Source organism: Miniopterus natalensis, chromosome 6, assembly GCF_054644295.1.
Source record: "Miniopterus natalensis isolate mMinNat1 chromosome 6, mMinNat1.hap1, whole genome shotgun sequence".
Classification (NCBI taxonomy): domain Eukaryota; kingdom Metazoa; phylum Chordata; class Mammalia; order Chiroptera; family Miniopteridae; genus Miniopterus; species Miniopterus natalensis.
Genome location: NC_142086.1, coordinates 24,032,463 through 24,055,503, shown reverse-complemented (window position 1 = coordinate 24,055,503; position 23,041 = coordinate 24,032,463). Strand labels below are relative to the sequence as shown.

The following is a 23,041-nucleotide window of genomic DNA, read 5'->3' as shown; positions in this document are numbered from 1 at the left end:
CTCACTCTGTAAGTCTCTCAAACTGCAGTCTCCTCACGTCTCAGATCCTTAGCAAAAGGCACGCAATCAAGCCTCCACTCTGAGCTGAATGCTTCTAACTTATTAATTCTAATGGACAAGATAAGGGAAAAGAAAACCTCTGAAGCATGTAAATTCCATTGTTTTAATGTACAAGTAGTTTTAACCCTAAAGGGTAGCTCACCAACTACTGAGGAGCTCTTGAATGCAGAATGATGTTCTTCAGTCTTTGTTGTGAGCTCAACACAATTTTTCTGTATATGAACAACTGTTCCTGAAGACGTTGATTTTAAAACTTAGACCAGTTGTTCTCGACATTGGGAGGCAAAGCTCTGAGAAGCAACAGGGATATAAGCACATTGAATGGAGACTGAGGGAATAATAGTCTGCATTTACAGAATGAGGTTAATTAGAGCTACCCTCACATCTCTCACAGGATTTTTTTAGACTAATGGATAGAATATTAAACATTCCAGCATAATTCATAGTAGATTTCTTAATCATGTATTTTCCAGTCAATGTACTGAAAAATGCAAGTTCTATCTTTCTTTCTCTCTTTTTAATTACCTGGGGAGCTATTACTTTTTATTATTTTTTTATGTTTTAATTTATCTTTATTGTTGAAAGTATTATCTTTTTGGCATCTTCAAAATATTTTGCTACTATGCAAAGATTTTCATACTATAAAAAAGTTGGGATGCGTTTCTTAAATCTTAGAGTGGACAGAGTGTTGCACTACTGGTAGGATTATTATCATTTAATCTTTTGTAGTATCTTCATTTTATATATCTAGGAATATATTTTTCTTTTTTTTTTAATATATCTTCGTTGATTTCAGAGAGATGAAAGGAGAGGGAGAGAGAGAGACAGAAACATCAATGATGAGAGAGTCATTGATCGAGCCCGCAACCCGGGCATGTGCCCTGACCGGGAATCGAACCCCAATCACCTGGATCCTAGGTCGACGCTCAACCGCTGAGCCACGCCTGGCTGGGCTTGGAATATATTTTTCAATCAGCAAACAAACAAGAGAGCCATGTGTAATAAACAATACACATACACATAAAGGAAGAAAGGTTATTTTAAGGGTCCCTCAAATTTTAAAGAAACCATGAACTATCTTTAGAATATGCCCCACCTGAAAAATAGGAATATAGCTACTTTACAATTTCCTTATTTTTGTCACTATTTCTCAACATGTTAAATTATTTCAATAGTGAAGTCATATCTATAAGTGCTTTGAATGCCTTGGAGAAAGGGACTATGTAAATGAAAAGCATCACTATTACTACTCTGTAATAAGTCCCAGCTAACATAGTAGGTAATTAAGGGAGAGAGCTAGGGAGTAATTAAAAGTAATTGATATCTCACTGTCCTTCGAAGGTGCTGTTTTTGCTGTTCCTCGATACCTTCAAAGTAGTGTCAAGTACAAAAAATAAATAACTCTTAGATGAAAGCAGAAACCTGTCAAGTCTCCTTTTCCTAACCCTCTGGGACACAGTATCACCAGCCTGGACCCTGCTATTAAATGAAATCAAGTTAAGAGGTTTCAGAGTCTTCAACGGCATCCAAGGTCATTGTGCTTCTCCCAGGAGGGTGACTGTGAAAGCAGTGGCTGGAAACAGTCTGAACACTTAACTGTTTTCTGATTCCTTGGGATGCTGATGAAAAGTATGTTGTTTTGTGCTCAAACACACAGATTGCCTAATGGTGCCAGTTATGAGGGACTGCAAAGGCTGTGGGTGCTGAAGTCTTCCCCCAGAGGTGCCTCCTGCCTCCTTCACTTCTAGCTAAGGCCTCACTACCTTCGCTCTGGACTTTGAGTAAGACCGTCCCCAATGGCGAGAGTTTGTTTATTTCTCAACTAAGAATGACCTGCCCATTTTCTCTCTCACTCTCTCAATCAACTTATCGGAGTGATCACTTCATAAGCTATGTAAATGTCTAATCACTATGTTGTACACTTGAAACTAATGTGATATCGTCTGTCAATTGTAATTGAAAATTTTTGTTAATTTTTTAAAAATTTCTCCATCACTCAAAGTCAACTCTTCCATGATTTCATTTGTCAGACAGAATTCAGATGTGTCTTCCTAAGATCATATTTAGAAGTTCTTGCTCCAAAACCTTAGAGATTCCTAAAGATACCAGCCACACAGTAAGATAGTGCTGATATTTAGGAAATATTTTCTGACCAAGGTTATGGCATGCTTTTTGGAATAGGGAACCAAAGGAGGTTTGAAATCTTTTGGTATTTTTTCAGACTGTTATAGTGTTGTTGTTATCAATCCACACGAATCATGCTAGAGTCAGGCAGTAGGTGGGACAAAATTGACCAAGGCCAGTAATCTCAATATACAGGAGGAATCTCCACAATAGTTTTAGCCTTGGGTAAAATCAGGTCCTTAATTAACAGTACAAAACAATATTTTTCTGCCCTGACATTACATCTCCTGTCTGACTTTAGGGTTTCCTCCAACTACTTCTTGTAGCTTACAAGTAACGCCTACATTTTAGGCTATCAACACAGTTCTTTCAGCAATAACCTTTTTGGTTTTCTTCCTTCCCTGCTGCACAGCTCCTTGTGATAGCAACTCCTGAAGTTATCATACCAGTGAAGCCACCACCTTCACCCACCTCAGGTGGCTGGCAGAGGCTGCCCAAGTCTGCGGATGTATCTCAACAAGTCAGAATCTTAGGGAGTTCATTTCTGTTCAAGTTGAGATTCTCAAATGGTGGTCAGCTAAGGTAGATATAGAGAGAGAAAAAAAACACACAACCTTCTATTTATAGAACTTAGTATAAGACTTGCTGTGCTAGGTATTAATGCTGGCACATCCCTATGTCAGTTAGTCCTTACAGTAATCTTGTTAAGGACACAGAGGCTTAGAAAAGGTAAGTGGTTGCCCAAGGCCACACTACTTCAGAACCAGATTTGCAATGTAGGCTTGTGCCACTTCAAAGCCCTTCTTTCTATTGCGCACATCTGCAGGGCCTGGTGTCTGAGAAGCACCAGTCCACTGAGAGTACCATAAAAGTGACTGGCTAGAGGAGCTCGGGCTGTTTGTTCTCTGGACTGTTTTTACTGTTAGTTGAGTACAGAGATTTGGGGCTTACCCATGGTGATTGTAATCAGACAGCTTCTAGAAACTGCAGGTAAATAAATCTGCCCTTCAGGGAACCTGGGACAGAAAAGATGAAATGTTCTCCCAAATGTGAATGGAAATCATAAAATGAAAGGAAGTCAACATTGCGCTGCAATCTTTGGAGAGCACTTTGGGTCAGTGATTCTATGTCAGTGTTGCTATATCTACAGTGTTGCTGTCTCTGCCACAGTGAGACAGTCACCTTTCTCATTAATAGAATTCCTTAATTAATTTCCAAAATATATAAAGAACTCATACAACTCAACAAGAGGAAGACAAACAATCCAATTACAAAATGGGAAAAGGATCTGAATAGACACTTCTCCAAAGAGGACACACAGATGGCCAAGAGACATATGAAAAAATGCTCAAAGTTACTAATCATCAGAGAGATGCAAATTAAAACCACAATGAGGTATCACCTCACAGCTGTCAGAATGGCTCCATCAATAAGTCAACAAACAAGTGCTGGTGAGGAAGGGGAACCCTAGTATACTGCTGGTGGGAATGCAGACTGGGGCAGCCACTATGGAAAACAGTATGGAGGTTCCTCCAAAATTAAATATGGAACTGCTATTTGACCCAGTGATCCCACTTCTAGAAATATATCCTAAGAATCCTGAAACACCAATCAGAAAGAATATATGTACCCCTATGTTCATAGCTGCACTATTTACAATAGTTAAGATCTGGAAACAGCCCAAGAGTCCATCAGTAGATGAGTGGATAAAAAAGCTGTGGGACATTCACACCATGGAGTACTATGGGGCTGTAATAAAGAAAGATTGCTTACCCTTTGGGACAGCATGGATGGACCTGGAAAGTATTATGCTTAATGAAATAACCCAATCAGAGAAAGACAAGTACCACATGATCTCACTCAGATGGGGAATCCAAAGAATAGAATAGTTGCCAAACAAGATAGGACCACAGACATGGAAGCATGGAGCAGACTGACAGATCTCAGAGGGAAGGCAGGAAGGAGGGCAGGAAGAGATTAACCAAAGAACTTACAAGCGTTTATGAACAGCCCATGGACACAGACAGTGGACAGGCGGGGGCCTGGGGTGTGTGGGAGATGGGGGGAGGGGGGAGGAGGAAAATGGGGGACATCTGTAATACTCTCAACAATAAAAAAAAATAGAAAAAAAAATAGAACCCTTTAAGTTGAATCACTGCGAGAGACATGACAAATGCATGTCATCAGTCAGAGACTGGCTGGCTATTTTCTATGAATTTGACATCTCCCTGTTTTCCCATACGCCTCGTCTCTTCCTGCTACACATTGCCTTCCCACTCTCCCTCCTCCTCTTCATTTGTCACCTTCTGTTCCCTCCCCTGCTTCTTCTGTTTTCAATTTGGTGAAGTTAAATGTTTTAAGTGTGAAATAATATGCATAACACTGAGGCTCTTCGGGAAAATGATAGATATGTATCATCACTCTGTGTGTGCGCATGATTATAGTGTCTGAGCCATAGTAATAATATACACAATAATATAGTATGAGCCCTGAAATAAATGCTAATAAAAGCATGAAGTATGTTCATAAGCACTCTAACTCTCCTTCTTTGTACCTTGATATCCACTGCCACCCATGTATCACTACAAAAGTGCTGGCAAATGCAAGAACGTCTGATAATTATTTTGCAGAGTAGTGTAAAGGTCTGCATGGCTCTAAGATGTTTTGACTACATCAGCATGGCAGATAGCATCTGTTTGGGTATCAGTAGGATGTTAGCAAGGACATAGGTAAATTAGAGCATTATACATTTCTCCAATGTTGAAGAACCTCAAAGCTCTGTATAGATGACAGCCAAATTTACAGAGAGCTCAAGCTCAGCAATAAATATTGTCCTTTGTATGAGTAATCCTTAAAAACTGGTGATCTCTGGAACAGGGTTCACAGTACAGCAATACCTGGATTAACACACATTTCCTGAATCAAAGGCCAAGTACGGACATGGTTGGGATGACTTTTGCTGTTCTTAGTACAAGGTCAGTTGAAGCACCAAATGAGGAAGGTGAGATAATAATGATTTTTCAAGCAGATCAATTCTGGGCCTGGGTGACACAAAGGCACATTCTAGGGCACCGCAGAAAGACCGAGTCACCTGGGAGGTGGGGAGCAGGGGGTGCTGCTGGGTTTGATTTCGATTGGCTTCCAAGGAAAATTGGAACATCAAAACAAGTAAGTGTTAGGAATGCATGAGCAGAAAAAGAGAAATGCACAAGGAGAAAAATTTCTTCCCAAGACACTCGTAGGAAGGAATCTACATTCTGAAACTTCTTATATTACTTAGTAGCAGGACTAGTAGTGGAGAGAGACTTAGCAAGAAATAACCGAAAGTCAGTGTGGCAACTGCTGTAATGCTATGGTGTAGAAGAGAGGATCTCTTCTTTGATTTTGAGGTGTGAGGATTCTAGGAGAGGTTCCAGAGAAGAGGGTATATTAGAGCGGGTCTTAAATCATGAGTCCAGGTTTGGGCAGAATAAGATAGAAACTTCAGATGGTAGGGAAAGCTTATGAAAAAATAACGAGGGCATTTAGGAAACGACAAGGAAGTTAGCTATGAGTAGGACAGGGCATGCTGTGAGGAGTGCTCAGAACAGAGTTTTGAAAATGTATGATAAGTTTAGATACTTAAGTATTTTGTAAGCCAAGCTACAGAGTTTAAACCTGGAGCTAATGTTAAGCAGGAGTGTGACATAATCAGATTTTTGGTTTTTGGTTTTTTTTTAAGAAGAGATTCTTTTTCTTAGAGATTTGATTTTTTTTTTTTACATATGTCTTTATTGATTTCAGACAGAGGAAAGGAGAGGGAGAGAAAGAGATAGAAACACCAATGATGAGAGAGTCATTGATCGAGCCCGCAACCCGGGCATGTGCTCTGACCGGGAATCGAACCCCGATCGCCTGGATCCTAGGTTGACGCTCAACCGCTGAGCCACACCCGGCCGGGCCAGATTTTTGTTTTTAAAAGGTAAGTCAGGAAATACAATAAACCATGAATTAAGATGGTGGTGAGATTCTGGATAACAAACAAAACTACTAAACAGATACTGAGGAGTCAAGACAGGAGAATGTAATAATCTAACTTGCCCTGGACATATAGAAAGAAAGAAAAGATGGGTGGAGGAAAAACTGAGAAGGAGGAGATCCTGGGTATACAGATTAGATATAGAGAGTGTGAGAGAGACAGGAGAGGTAAGCAGCACATTAAGATTTCTCTGCTTGAGGGACAAAGGAGATGGTGATGCTTTAACAAAGGCAGAAAATACAGATGTTAATTGTTTCAATAGCCTTCCATCTGATAACAGTAGATCCTCAGCTTTTTCCTCAAAGTATTTTTTAATGTAACTGCAAACAACTAATTCAGCTAAAATCATCATGTTGTACCTCCCATCTTCTAAAGGGGGCTGGCTTGGGCTCCCACTCACCCATATGTGCTGCCTGCAAAGACACTTGGAACGACCTCCCCAACTGCCATAAGAACAGGACTTCTCAATGACCAAATCAAGCAACTATATCTGAATGGTCCTAAGGCTTCCATGTTGACAGTCTCCAGAATGGCACTGTGTTCTATGCCAGGGCGGAACACTGGGCAAAGGTGGGCTCACCCACAAGAATTTCTCCTACATTAGAATGTATGTTCTGAGTACAAAAATGTTTATGTTTCATTTCCTGCAAATATCCTCTATATTTATAATAGTTCTTGCTATACAGCAGATGCTCAATAAGTATTTTTAATTAAACTTTTTATTTTAAGAAAATTGTAGCCTCACATGCATTTATAAAAAATTTTTAAAAGGCCCTGGCTGGGTAGCTCAGTTGGTTAGTGCATCATCCAGATACGCCAAGGTTGTGGGCTCAATTCCTGGTCAGGGCACTTATAAGAATCAACCAATGAATGCATAAGTAAGTGGAACAACAAAAGGATGTCTCTCTCTTTCTCTCTCTCCCCCTTCCTCTCTGTCTCTAAAATCAATAAATTTTAAAAAATAGAAAGATCCAATATACCCATTAATAATCATCCCCAATGGTAACATCTTGAGAAACTATAGTATAACATCACAACCAGGCTACTGATGTTACAGCAGTGAAAATACAGAACATTTTTGTCACCACAAATATCCCTTGTGTTGCCCTTTTATAACTACATCCACTTCTCTCCAAAAAAAAGTTGCTCCAAATATTGCTGTCAAATGAAGCCTACGGGAAGCCACTGTAAAAGACTGAAGATAATCTAGAAGAATTGTAAACTCATTGTTTCACAATTAATTTAACTTTATATCAGTTTAAAGAAATTTAAATGTGACAAATTAAGGCTGAAGTTAAAGACAAAAAAGAATTCTAATCAGTGAAGCTAATTAGACACTGGCCCTAAGTCAAAAGATTGGCAAATCATTTTTATTTACATTACATTTACTTAGGCTAAAGTAGAAGTAAAGATGTATATATTTCTTTTAAGATGATTATTCCATATTTTATAAAACCTTTCTATTAAGCAGCTACTGGCCCCTAATGTCTTGGCTATAAGGTCTTCAACTCTGTGTCCATCACTCTGGGTATGTCATTCACTCTCAAAACAGGGCCAGCCCTCAGGGAACTGGAGGAGACAAATGCCTTCTCTCCTGTTTCACTTTTCTTCTTTTTAACCTTTCCTTTCCTTTCACCCCAAGCTTTGTTTTCCTCTTTTAATTACAGAAAAAAAAGTATAAATATGATTTAAAATACTGATGTGAGATGTTGAGGAGGAGGGGAAATAAAGGTCACCATCTTCAAGCAGCACCAAGTCACAAATGCTCTCTTATTTAAATAGAAAAAAATTGAAGCAACAGAAAGTTTAGGGGGAGTTGGCAATCAGAAAATAGGTTTGATATTGAAGGTGTTATGTTTCAAGACTGGTCTCTCATATCCACCCTCCACAGAAGCACAAACATGTCCATGTGACTCCTTTGCTGGACTCCCTACTGCCTAAAAACAATGTTCAAAGTCATTCACCTGGTCCACTGAGATCCTCTGTGTTCTGATCCCTGACCATTTCTTTGGTTTTTCAGTCTTTTCACCTGGTGCGCCCTGCCACGCACTTTCTCTCTCCAGAAACACCATCTGACATTTTCCTACAGAACTGTGACTCCCTACAGAACCTCTGCTATTCCCTCTGTCCTGACTGCCTCCTCACACCCAGATTTCTCCCCTCACTTCTTCTGGCTAGAGCCTGGTTCTCATTCACTTAATTCTTACTCCCTTTACAGATTACTTCTTCCACAAAGCTTTCCCGGAAGCCTTTCCTGCCGCCTCCTGAGTTTGATAACTTGAGCCTATTAATCAATATTCTTTTTCTCCAAGCCACAGGAAACCCAAGTCAAGTGAGCTTAGGGGAACAAAGGAAATCTATGTCACTCAAAAACAAATTATGGAACGAGCATTTCAATTTACTGTGAAAAAAATCTGCATTGTCACACTTAACACATGGTATTATCATCTATCTTCCTCAGCCCATATGCCTTAAGTTATTCATTTTAGGATTTCCCAGTGTCAAACACAATGCCCAGTATAGCTGATGTTGAATATATACTTGTTGTGTGAAGGAAATCATTACATTTTCTTTGGAGGTTCAGGAAAATTATATCTAGAGGGAATATTCTCTATATAGGAGATATTGTTTACAAGTACAGATAAAGAGCTTGGTAAACAGAGTTTCTGAATGAAAGAAAAATTATTCTAGACTTAGATTTTGAACTTGGGGGCAATAGGACCAGCTTTCCATTGAGATGGGAGGGAATAAAGCAAAGTCGGTAATGATTAAAGCGAGATCAGATTAGAAGTGAGATGAGCTGAAAGAGCTCACACTTGCTGGTCTCTCTCACCTCTAGAAGAGAGTAGGCAATGTCATCTGCTTAAGAAGTAGAAGACAGTGGTGTTTGGAACTGAGATAAGAGGTTGAAGGAAGTGCTAACTTATTGGAAAAACTACTAAGGAAAATAAGAACAGTTTCGTTCAAGGGACAAGAAAAGTAAAGTAGAGGGAAAATTTAATCCCTGCTTTCCTTCAGGCTACATGCCTCACAGTTCAACCAAAACAACCTGGCGGTGAAATTCCATGAATGTTGATGTATGACTTTACCCACTAAGTTCCTAGAAAGCAGTCCATTCTATTTACCTCTATCCTCACACCTATATTTTGACCTGTCTTTCCCTCCTTTCCCTGTTCTTATGAATATGCTTGTCTTGCTCATCCTAAAAATAAAAAAATAAAAACTTTTCTTTTCCATGTAACTATAGTCTTTTCTCCTTTTATTCCCAGAATTTTTAAAGAGTAGTAATTATTCACTCTCTCCTTTTACTTACTTTCCATTCCATTCCCTCGCCCCTTGCTCTCTGGCTTTGGCCCCAGTGTTGCTGAATAGCTCTCAGAAAGGTCACTATCACCTAGTTACAGAGCACTATAGCCTTGTTCTCAGTCTTTCTTCTTTCTGGCATTTCTGAAAGCTTCTCAGCCCACTGACAATCCCCTCCTTGTGAAACACTCTCACCCTCTGGCTTTGGACCTGGGAACCATTGTAGTAGAGGAGCTATTGCAGTGGGACAATACGGAGATTGTGGCCTGAATCCAGCCATGCAGTTTCCTCACTGTGTGGTGATAGAGAACTTATTTGGTCTCTATATGCCTCAGTTTATGTAGCTGCGAAAGAGATGCAATACCCATTTAGCAGGGCTGTCTTCAAAACTCAATCATTTAACTCTCAAAAATACTGAACACCGACTATGTACCAGACACTCTCTTGAGTGCTTGAGATAGAGCAGAAGAAAAAAGAACACACAAAAGTCCCTGCATTATTGAACTGGGAAAGAGAGAAACACAATAAACAATAAATATAATAAATATGTATATGACATAGTATGTTAGAGGGAGATTGTGATACAGAAAAATAAATACCAGGGAGAGGGACTGTAAGAGTCACAGTGGTGGAATGGATTGCAATTTTAAATAGAGAGGCCAGGGTAGGCCTTACTGAGAAAATGACATTTGAACAAAAACTTCGGAAGGGAGGGAATTAATCATGTAGAAATTTGAGACAAGAGTGTTTCCGGCAGAAGAAACAGACTGTGTAAAGGTCAGTAGGAGATGGGTTCAGGGAGGTAAGAAAGAGTGGGGTGTGCTCTTGTAGGCCATTGTGAGGATTTTGCCTTTGCCTTTGAGCAAAATTGAAAGCCTGTGGAGGGTTTTGAGCAGAGAGCTGACATCGTGTCCAATGTGCATTAACAGGACCACTCTGGCTGATGTGCAGAAAATAGACGACATGGGGTGAGGGCAAAAGCCAGAACCCAGGCTATTGTGGCGGTGCTGGTGAAAGATGAAGGCGGCACGCATAGGAAAGACGGCAGCAAGTTGGGGTGGAAGAGGTAAGAAGTAAGGGGACTGCAGACAGATTTTGAAGGTAGAAATGTGCCGGAAGCCGTTCCATCCTTGCTGCCTGACACCGTCCTTCAAGGGGGAGACATCTGCCCAGCCAGTGCTCCACGGGACCTGGGTGTGGCACATCCCTCTTCCCATGCTTGTTCCCCTTCCTGACGCTGTGTCCTTGCCCGAGTCACTGCACCGGGAAAGGGCATCGCCCTAGCTGGGAACTTTTCCCCAGCAGGGGAGTCGGATGGGACTGGAAGACAATGATTCAGTAAAAGCCCCAAGGAGCACGGGAAAATCTTGTGCCGCTTCTGAGGAACTCAGACTGTCGGCAGAAAGCTTAGGGCTTGTGAGGCCCATTACCGCAGCAAGCTCCCCGCCGGGGAAAGGCCTGGGGCCCGGCCCTGCTGACTCGGGGCGCAGGGCCATCCCCAGGGAGGCCACCAGGGAGTCCCCACTAAGGAATGTACTACTGGGGGATGTTTATATTCATGGAAAACTCTGGGAATCCCCACAAGGAAAGAGCAGTCTAGGAAAGAGATTATTTCAATCTACACCTGAACCCTTGTCACACACAGAATAATCATACACAGGATATTACAGTGAGGATGGGCTGCCGCAGGGAATGTCAGCGGGGAGACTGAGGCAGGTGCCAGACAGGCGGTCAGTCACCACAGCTACAAACAATCACATGCAGCTACGCATAACCTTTATATAGAAAAGCTGGCTTAGCTATTCTCCTTTTAGCTATGTGGTAGAGCAAAAAAATAGTAACTTCAAAATATAAATAAAACAGTAGGTAAGACAAAAATTAACATACCTAAACAGATGTAAATTCTTTAAAAGGTCAGATAAGAAGGTGTATTCATTAACTGTGAAAGCCCAAAACAGAAACCGGAACATAGCATGATGTTATGTTGTTTAACCAGCAACAAAATCAAATAGTATAAATACAGTTGTAACAAGGCAATAAAAAGGAAGCTGATTGTCCTGCTGCTCTGAACGCTGTCTCCCAGTCCTTCCTTCATTCTTTGCTGACGCTGTCCACATCTTTGGGGACACCTGGACCATTGGGGCTGGACCCTGGCAGAAATGATCTGGTTGGCTGTAAGAGCAACAGAAAAATGTGTCATCCCAAGGTTGGGCTGGCCTGAGCAACTGGACAGATGAAGCTGCCATCTTCTGTGATGGGAAAGACTAGTAGAGGGAATGAATGTCACGTAATGAAATTTCTCTACCGAAATACAAATTTTTAATTTGCCTCCTTGATTCTAAGACTTGAAGTACACAATTGTTTCCTTCCTTATCACATAGCATTGCAGCATTCTTGTTGTAAATTCATATGCAAAAGTTCATTTGTTTTGATATTTATAGCCATGTTTTTAGAAAGACAGAAAAGATATCATTTATTTCCCATGTAACAGATGAGATGACTAGGGCTCAGAAAAGCTATGAGATTAACCTAAGGCCCCAACGTACTTATAATGGATTGTGACCTAGAACATTGGGCTTTGGTCTCTTTGTCTGGTATATTTTAAATCATATAGTGTTTTCCAAAAATTGGGCAGTGTAAAATAGCTTCAAGACCACACAGTCCAAACTGTTCTACATTACACCTGAAGAAACTGACTTGCCCAACGCTACTAACTGAGCAAGAAGAATGAGGCCCCTGAGAACTGGCCACTTGTTTTAGCAACATGACCATCGCTGGGGACCTAGACAAGAGCAGTTTCATAGTGGTGGGGCAAAAGCCTCACTGGAGACGTTAAAAGTGAAGAGAGGAGAAAACTTGGAGGCAGCAAGGAGTTTATTACAAGCTTGAGCAGAACAATAGAGTCAAGAGAAAAGATTTCTTTTTCCCTTGTTTTAAGAAGGGGAAAAAGCAGGGGTTGTGTACTAATGAAAACAGCCTAAAAAAAAAAAAGGGAACAAATTGATGACATAGGAAATAGAGGTAAGAACCCCAGGGGGGATGCCCTTGAGTGGGCAAGGGGATGAAAGCTAGTGTCCAAGGGAAAGAACTGACCTTAGAATGAGATGTATGTAGTTTCTGTGTAGCAGGTGAGAAAGTAAAGCACATTTGCAGATACAAAGGCCACTAGGCAGAGGATGGGGGGAAGCCTGTGCAAGTCTGAGTGCACCGTGCGGTAGGAAGCAGATCATAGGCAGAAAACGGGGATGGAGGGGGAGCTGAGAGAAGAGAGAGAAACTGGTGTAAAACAGACACGTAAAGGAGTGGGCGAAGGAATGGCCCAGGCAAAGACAGAACTACTGTTAGGGTAAATTTAAAGGCGTGCTTGATGCGCCTGGGCCAGGCCACGGGGCGTCCACAGTCCAGGTGGCAGCCCGGCCGCAGCACCGAAGGCTCCGTGTGCTCAGCGGTGGCAGCTGTTACCGTGTTACCCTGAAGTGCTCTCTCCCTTAACAGAGGCGTTAGAGAGCACGGGGCTATCTGCCTGAAAACTGCTCAACATCCTTTAGGCAGAAATTTAAGAATTTGCTCTTTAAAATCCAATTACTTGGCATTTCCATAATCCTTTATATTTGCAAATCGCTCCATGCTCATCATGTCTGCATCACTGTATCACCGACTTACACGTAGAATCAAGTCACGTGGAGTAAGCCCAGGGGGTGCACAGGGTTTCATTCAGTCTGTGCTGCAGCAGGGATCCCGCAGGAATCACACATCCTGGATGCAACAGTGTATAGCGGGGCTTCCTCACAGTACACTTTGTGGACTGTTAATTCCAAAAGAGGCTGCATGAGTCAAGAGTTCTAGGGTTAAATAAGTGTGGGAACTTTATATATCACCCTCGGATTGTCACAATACACATTAGTATCTTTGAGAAGCCAGCTGTTAAAGAGAATTGCTTAACTTTATTTAACTTAGTGTTTCTGAGGCTTATTTGACCACAAAAGAATCTTTTTTTAAAATAGATATATATTTAAATATATCTTTATTGATTTCAGACAGAGGAAAGGAGAGGGAGAGAGAGAAATAGAAACACCAATGATGAGAGAGTCATTGATCGGCTGCCTCCTGCATGCCCCCAGCTGGGGATGGAGCCCACAACCAGGACGTGTGCCCTGATCAAGAATTGAACCCTGATCGCCTAGATCCTAGGTCGACGCTCAACCACACCCTGCCGGGCAAGAATCTTTTTCTTTTTCTTTTTTTAACAGAGGCTACGTTTATAGGTGTACACAGAATTCACCAATAGGGTCATTTACCATATCCATCTATCTATCCCTTCTTCCTTTCTAGTGGAATTCTAGGTTTAGCTGGGCAAATCGCTACTTAGCCAAAAGGTTTTACTTCCAGCTCCTTCTGCTGCCAGTCCTGGCCATGTAACTAAGTTCTAATCAGTGAGATGTAAGTGAAAAATGATATGCATGACAACCTAGAAATAGCCTTAAAAGAAAGGAGCACGCCTTTCTTGGCACCAAGCACCTTCCTCCTTTTGGCCAGAACACAGGTTTATGGCTACAGCCTTAGCAGTCGAACCAGAAGGAAGCTCATGAAAGACCAGAAAGCTGCCAGAGAGCAGGGACCTGGCTCCTTGCTCACCGTGGAGCCACCGCACTGGTGCACAGTGCCTACCTCGGGTCTCCTTTAAGTGAGAGAGAAAGAATCTTCAGTCTTGCAGACAGCACTGTTATCTGGTGTGGGGGTTTTTTCTGTTACTCAAGGCTGAATCAAACCTTAACTAATACAAATTAATGCCTACCTTCATCTCATAGAACAGTGTTTCTCAGAAACACTTTGAAGAGTGTTGACCTAAATTCAGCCACTGAAACTTCAGGCCTCTTTCCTCCCAAGTGCATTTTTGTCTGAGCCCAAACCCACGGGATCTTCATTTATGTTTGGTAGTTACACTTCATTCCAAATATTCTCACAGGAAAAGCAGCGGGTGGCTGGAAAGAGCAAGGGCTTACATCAAAATATAAGCATTCAAGTCCCAACTCTGCTTCGTGACCTTAGATAAGTACAGTAGTAATAGTATGTCCTCTGCTTCGTGTAGTTGTTATAATGGTTAATGAAACATACGCTGCAACCTCCCCCCCAAAAATCTTAAGAATTACGTAGCACACTACACAAAAGATCCTTCTGTTGCTGTTTGTTATTCTACCATACCAGAGGGAGCTCTGGTCCCAAACTTACCAATGTGTGTGCATCTGAGCTCTCTCACATCATTCCTATAGGTGTCACGTCTCTGTGAACAGGTAGAACCAGGCAGGCTCCTTGGTCCCATTCCAATGTAAATTCTAAGCACAAATGGCACTCTCAGAATCTAAACGCTAGGGTGGGCCATTGGGGGCTCCTAAGTCTACGTCTCTACACTGAGGTGAGATATCACCTAAACTATCCTGAACTTATAAATTTATTAGTTTTTAAAGACCTTGGAAGAATAAATTATAAATCCTTGCCCTCAAGAGGGTATCTGAGAATTTAACAGCCTTCACTATAAAATAGCTCCTGAGAATTAAATTTCAATTCCTTACCCTAATTTAAGTCTCAGGCTCTTTTTGTGTATACTTTGATAGTCAGCAAAAAGCTGATATAATTTGTTCAACATTAACTTTTTATGTACTTGAAGACAGTTCTTAAGACAATCGTAACATGAATATTTAGCTTAAAATTCACACTTGCTATAGCAACTGTTGTTTCTATATTTTTTTATTTTTTTTAACATATCTTTATTGATTTCAGAGAGAGGAAAGGAGAGGAGAGACAGAGACAGAAACATCAATGATGAGAGAGTCATTGATCAAGCCTGCAACCCGGGCATGTGCCCCCACCGGGAATCAAACCCCAATCTTCTGGATCCCAGGTCCACGCTCAACTGCTGAGCCAGGCCCAGCCGGCCTCTATATTTTTTTTTAAAAAATCATACAAGGTATCCAACTCACTGATGAGGACTTTCATGAACATAATAGAAGTACTTTATGTTCAGAGTTATGGATATTTAGAAATCTATTTATAAAGGAAAGAGACTGGGTAACAAATTTGCAAATCCAAACATGCTTTAAAGCTAAAATTATCATTTCTAAACTAAGTAGCTGAAAAAAATAAGACTATTAGTTAAAATAGGTACATACATTATTCAAATGATATAGCTAACATTTTAAGCTTAAAATAAATGAAAAACAAGTGTCTAATTGATATTCATTTATTCCTGTCACTGTATAACCTGAACAGTGAAAACTAGTTTTGTATGGCATCATTCACAGAAGGAGTGTTCCAACATCCTTTACAAAATTAAAATAATGCATAATATTAATTTTGTTTGTTTTCTTTTTCTAGGACATGTCTGACATATATTACTGGATATATTCAGTCTCAATTTGCTATTTTTATTGTAAATCCCAATGAAGGGGTGTTAGTGCTGTACTCAATAAAATCCATCAAATGATTAATTTTCTTAAACCAATATGACATTAGCCTAGTAAAATGGAATTACTTAAAAACATTCATTAAATGCCTTTGTTTGCTTATTAACCCTGATCCATGGTGAACTGTTTAATAGCATAATTCTCCAAAACTGGAGTTTCCATTTATCTCTATTGACAAACTTACCTTTATGAGATTTAAAATGCAAGGAAAGAAATTAGAAGTAGGGAAAAGGGGGCTATAAGAGGAGAGTGACTGGTGGCCATCAAAAGTCAGTTTTCATATGTAAAGATATAGAACGGAGAGCGTCTTTTCTCAAGGTTAGAGAAATGAATTACAAATAAATAAAGAAGGCTAGAATAAAATCTATGGTGGTGGGTTAAAATCAGGTGTTTCTATATCAGTTTTTAATAGAAATATGAGTAGATATGTGGTGGGCTGTTAGACAGACATGAGGAAAGCAATGAGGGTGGGCCAGGTATGGAAGCCCAGCAGGGTGGAAAACCCCGGTTACCTAGCAATGGGCAAAACTGGGCAAACAAGGACCTTGCCCCCAGGGTGACCTTTGCTCCCTTAGCATATTACTGGTCTTGTGGTTTAGGCCCCCTGACCTTTCATATCCCTGGCCATGTGGTTCCAGCCTCCCCTACCAACATTTCCTCCCCTGGTGTGTCACTAGTCATGTGGGTTAGACCCCCTTTGAGGAGGAACGGGGGGGGGTCAAAGAATAGCCTCATATAATCTCCACACAAGCCCTTACATGACCACTTCCTTAAGAAGTAAGCCCTCAGAACAATGAGGTTCTAGCCCAACTAATCCTAAGAGCAAAGCCTCAGGTCTGCTGACCACACAGTCAGAATTTTGGTCAAACCGGAGGTGGCATTTAGGCCTCAGTTATGTTTCAGCTGCAGGCCCAGAAAAGCAGCAAAAGCAGACAAAATGACACCATGGCTGACATCAGGACCAGATGCAATGATCAATGATGACCCCCTGCCCTGGCACCTACCAATCAGTGGAGACCATAAGGACACACCTGGAAAGCTGAAAAATATTCTATTGAGATCCTCCCCTGGGACCCCTCCTAAGATCCCCAAGCTGGCTCTCTCTATGAAGCATGCCTATCCCTTTCCTCACCCCCTTCCCCTAGGTGCATTTTCCTTGCCTCTCTCTTTCTCCTAAGCTCCAAGGGCCCTTCTTTTGCCTCTGTAAGTTGTTTCCTTAGCCCATTTCTCCTATGGCTCACTTCTTCTATCTCTGTGACTTTCTAAGTAAATGTTCTCTTATAGTTTAGCCTTGGTTCTGAATTCTTTCTCAGCCAGCACTGAGGTTGGTGAACCAATGTCTGGTCTGACTCCGCTGGTTTAACACCTGGTGCTAAACCAGGCAACAGATAAATACAGAAATAAATACAGAGACATCTGTATTCATAGGTTAGTTTATATGCATCTACATTCCAGCTCTTTGCATTGAGGGAGTCCAGTAGCAATACTGCTCCAGTAGTAATTTGAATACCTAGTTCCCAGATTTTAGTTTCTAAATACTTTCCTTCAATGAAAGGAACTAGGGCTCTTGGAGGATTGATGGATTCCAGGACTAAGGCAGAGAAAATACCAGACAATCCTGGAATAACTTATGGTGCCAGAAAGAAAGGAAATGCTAGAAAATAATAGAAGCACATTGAAGAATGACTTGAAGAATTTCAGCAGGCAAATCCAGGTCAATTTGAACAATGAAATAAATGACAATTGTGTTATAATCTGTAGTTCACTGTGATATAAATAAATAATTGAATAGATAAATAAATAAATGGAAAGGGACAGCTTTTGTTACCATCAATTTCTAATTATTATGTGTAGAGAAACGGTGAAAACAGAAAATCACCATTGGGCAAACACCACAGTAATAACTATTGCAGGAAAGAGTCACAGATGGATGCTAAAATTAGTAGATAAAAATATGATAAGAAACAGGATATTTGCATAGTTTCAAAATCCTTACCAGATACTTATTAATTATGAAGAAAACCAAAGTTCTGCCACCCAAAAATGTGCTTTTTGGGATATTGATTTTAAGCTGGTTATTAAGAAGAGGGGAAAAAAGACTCAGAAAGAACCTTTGACCTTTCCCCTTTCCTGTCTAAGAGACTTAAGATGGAAAGGCCTGCTCCAGGAAGGGACTCAGCATATTCACCTTAGCTTTAGATAAGAAGGGTCCAAGCAGGGGCCTGTTAGGTAGATTCCTCCCAGGAGTCCCATTGTTTCTGGGTTCAGTACCAGGAATTTGTTTGCCATCTGTGTTCTACTCTTTTCAGCTATTTATGAATTGCCTTTTTTTCCCTTTCAACATCCCAAACCCTTGCCCCCGATTCTCCTTTGTCCAGAATGGCATATAAGCCTCAACTGCCCATTGAGTATTGGGTCTCATTTCTGTGGCACTCCTCAAATGTGCATTCATATAGTAAACTTTAGACATTGTTTCCTTTCAATCTGTCTGTTTATTTGATTATTAGCTCAGCTAGAAGAAATTACAAGGTGGGAGGAATTTTTTTTTACCCTCCACAATTACACATGAAAAAAATAACCTTACAGTGGAGAAACCTGACAGCATCGCCTCAACCAAGTGATAAAAGTTAAAATTGCATAATAAGACACAATGAATGAAGACACGTCTAATGCTGCACCTGATATGATACACTGAGAAGGTTACAACAGTACTTCTTTGATATTCTTGCCAAAAAATGCATAACTTGAATTTAATCGTGAGGAAACATCAGATAAATCCAAATTGTGACATTCTACAAAATAACTGGTCCATGCTCTTCAAAATGTCAAGGTCATAAAAGACAAAGATTGAGGAATTGTATAATAGATTTGAGAAGGCTAACAAAAATACAACAACCAAAGGCAAAGTGGGGTTCCAGATTGAATCTTGGACTAGAAAAGCGACATTAATTGTACAACTGGAAAAATTCGGTCCCTAGGTTAGTTAATGATATTATTGTATAAATATTCATTTTTTATGTCATTAATTTTACTGTGATTGTTCAAGATGTTCACATTAGGAGAAGCTAAAATAAGAGTATATAAGAGCTCTCTGTACTATTTTTGCAACTTTAGTAAGTGTAAGATTTCAAATTAAAGCTAATTTAAAATAAATAAATCTATTTCCCCCATCCCCATAAATTTCAGTGAACAATACTTACCTTTTGTTATCTATTGTTGTAAAATAAACCACTACAATCAATAACATTTTTTATTATCTCTCATGGTCCTGGAGGTTTCATTTGAAGTCACCTTATACTTAAAGAAAGTAGCAAAAGATCACATAGAGGGCTTTTATGTACCATTTACAGAATTTCTAATGTTAATATCTTATATAAGTATAATATAATTAATGACCTCAAAAAATGAACACTGATCTGATACAATAAAAATAATAATAATATTATGTTTCATGGTGCTGGGTAATTGATTGGACTACACTGGGTAGTTCTCACTCAGAGTCTTTCATGTGACTAAGGTCAGATGGTGAGAGGAGCTTCTATTACCTTATCTATAGTACATGTCCTGCATTTTGGGAGACTCCAATCTACCTGTGTGATTGAAATAGTTCTGAATTATGAAGAAATATGATAAAATTGAACAATTTAAAAGATCTGTTTTCTCTCTGTTCATTATCACCTACCCTTGGCATTGGCAGAACATTGTTCCTGAATTTTACAGTTAGACTAGAAGAAATTTTGTAATAATCTGATTTTAACAAAAAAAGAAAACAGGATCTAAAATCAGGACATAAATTTGTAAGAAAAATACATAGCTATGAATCCCCAATCCATGAAAATGAAAGAATGCCTCCAGTCTTCATCCTTCACTGTTCAGTAAGAGATGAAACCTGACAGAAACTGAGTATACCAAACACAATATTGTATTTGGTTCTCTAGTTATTAGACAGAACTTCACTCAGGAATTGAAAGGCAAAGTTATGCAGAAATGCCATCTGCAAGTTTATAACTCATCATAGTAAATGTAAAGCTAATCTTCCATCCTCAATTGTGAAACTAAACATCATACCGAAGTGAGAGTCTAAATTAACATGCAGGGATTTTGTACCTTGTGTTTGACATTGGAACTTGTCTGCAGAAGGGACAATGACATGGTGAACAGTTTTGCAGCAGGGCCATCCGAGGATTGCACTAGGGGAAAAGAAGAGCCAGCTCCAAAGAGAAATATGCTCAAGAAACACCCTTGAATTTTTTTCTCACTAGGAAGGCTATTTATTTATTATCATTTTTTACTTTTCAATTACAATTGACATACAATATTATATTAGTTTCAAGTGTACACCCCAATGATTAGACATTATATAACTTACTAAGTGATCACCCCGAGAAACCTCAAACCCATCTGACATCATACGTAGTTATGAGAATATTATTGACTATATTCCCTATGCTGTGCTTTACAGCCCCAGACTATTTTGTAACAACCAAACTGTGCTTCTTAATCCCCTCACCTTTTTCACACGTCCCCCTAACCACCCTCCCCTCTGGCAACCATCAAAATGTTTTCTGTGTCTATGAATCTGTTTCTGTACTGCTTATTCATTTGTTTTGCTTTTTAGTTTCAACTGTGGATAGATAAGTATTTATTGCCATTTTATTGTTCATATTTTTTATCTTTTTTTCTTCAGAATGGCTATTTAAAAAAAGAAAAATAACAAACGTTGGTAAGGAATTGGAACCCTCGTACATTGCTGGTGGGAATGTGAAATAATACAGCCCCTTTGGAACACAGTTGGGCCATTCCTCAGAAAGTTAAACACAGATTTACCATATGATGCAAACATTCCACTCCTAGGTATATCATTCCCCCAAAATGAAAATAGGTGTTCAAATAAAAACTTACACATGAATTTTTATAGCAGAATTATTTGCAATGGTCAAAAGGTGGGAAGGACCTAACTATAAATCAGCTCATGAACAGATAAACAAAATGTGGCATATGCATACAATGGAACACTACTTAGTCATAAAAATGTAGTAGTGACACACGCTACGACATGGATGTACCTTGAAAACTTTATGCTAAGTGAAGAAACACCCTTGAACCTGTTTCTTCTATTCTTAGGCTCTCATCCATTTCTCATAGATTGGTTTGTAGATATTCCAAAACTGAAAAAGCTTCTTGCCTCCTTGAGCTGAGTGAACAGGTAGGACGGCAGCAATGTCCTCAAATGTTACAGCCGGCACAGGTCCCTCTCACTCTCTGCAGAGTGAGGCCTGAGAAGGAAGGAGATGATTTTCAACATTCCCGAGGTTTGGCATGGTTTCATTCCGATTACATATGTCTTTACATTTCATCCAGTACTAAAAAGTAAATGTCATTTTATCAGCTTTCAGTTCTAAGGCTAAAGAAAAAAACCTAAACTGTTAAACTATTTAGTTCTTTAAAATTTTGGCTCTCTTTCTCTTGGGTCTCGCATTGCAATACAATGACTCTCCGTTGGGATCTAATGCCATATCCAGGCATCCAGAGAGAAATGTAGAGATTCATGAAAGACCAAGATAATATATTTTCTAATCACAGAAAACATTATATTTAGGGGGGCCTTCTAGATAAGTAACTGGATTTTCTCTTCATTGCTATGTTTGATGTTCTTTGACCTTACCCTATATAACAGATACATTTTTGCAGTGAGAAAATGGATAACATGGCAGAGAGAGTGGTACTATGTATGAGATTATAAGCAGTTAATTTTGCTCATAAGTAATTTCTTGAGATTTCTGTTACAGTCTCAAAGCATGCAGGGTGCATCACCAAATTCATGAGAAGCCCTTATATTTGAAACAATGGAGCACATAGAGCATGCTGTCTTGTTGGTAATTTTACGCTTCCATTGGAAGGGAATAAAAAGCCCGTAACACTGGCGTTTTAAGTGCTTCAGTACTTCCCATTCACAACAACCCCAGATGATGAACTAAGAACTTATATGTATGATCCCCACGCCTTCTGCCTCATGCTCCAGACTCAAAACTGCACCATTGCATTTGTTTTCTTTTCTTATGTTAGCGGAGCAGGGTCTCAGTAAAAATGAATAAATTCTCCACATGTCACAGATGTGGAAGCTGAATTCGGAGAGGTGTAGGGGCTTGTGCAAGGTGGGAAGGCAAGTCCCGAACCTGACTGACTTCAGCGGGCCCCTCGCCCGGGCCCAGGGTAAGGGAAGGAGGGCCCCTGATGCCGTGTTCTCCTGCTAGGCGGTTTCCTAGAAAGACTACAGGTTTCTTCTGTTCCTCAAATGAAAGGTGGCTCAAAGAGAGTGAAACCTGATCAGTTCAGCATAAAATACAGCATAAAATACCACTTATCATAGCGATAACATCCCTCTCAAGGAAACTAGTGATGAAATTTCTGACTGCTGCCTTACTTCTCAAAGCTGCTAAAAGGGTTCTTTTCTGTTCCACATGATTAAAATCCCTTGAAATCTGTTTACACCTAATGTAATCTAAGAACAAAAAATGAGCATTGCTCCCTACCACGTGCACTTCGAAGCATTTTCTCCTCCGGGGGATTTATATAACAGACACCTTTCAGACAGCTCGGTGTCAATGAGTAGAAAGCAGCCTTAATTGTGATCATGGATATTTAGCCAGGTGTGATTATCCCGGCTGTGCTTAGCCAAGCCTCCTGCAGACCCTTCCCACGCAGCGCCTCTCCGCTTGGCCTGGCCCAGGTCGACTGGCATGCTCCTCACTCAGCTCACTGCTGCCCAGCAAGCTTTCCGTGGAATCTTGTCAGTGCAATTTCACACACTGGGTGGGCATGTGTGTTCTGAATAGCAGGGAAGGCTCCTGTGTGCCAAAGCAACAGGTCTTTTATTCTGAATTCGCTTAAAGCCTCAAATGAGGTTACAATGGTAGGTATCACAGAGGAAAAAGTTCACAAGGACAGTCACGGTTCTCAAATATCTTGGCTTTGTCCGCCCAACCACTTAGGAAGGAAACACACTATCCTGCGCTCTGTTTCTGCTGCTTGCTCCCATGATAACAATTTGAATTAGCAAGGCTCTGACTATTTT

The 23,041-nt window shown here is 40.2% G+C and overlaps 1 protein-coding gene across 2 annotated transcripts in view; it reads right to left on the bottom strand.

The window, feature by feature from the left end:
* The window catches only part of NSUN3 (NOP2/Sun RNA methyltransferase 3), a 161,794-nt gene that overhangs the window by 26,269 nt on the left and 112,484 nt on the right, over window positions 1-23,041 (bottom strand). The window contains exon 6 of one of the 2 annotated variants that reach the window (XM_087818110.1): window positions 21,066-21,242. The exons of the other annotated variant lie outside the window; for it this stretch is intronic. Coding sequence (XP_087674236.1) covers window positions 21,200-21,242 — 43 coding nt within the window. The 3' untranslated portion in view covers window positions 21,066-21,199. Of the gene's footprint in view, window positions 1-21,065; window positions 21,243-23,041 lie in introns of those variants that run through there. 2 annotated transcript variants of the gene reach the window in all.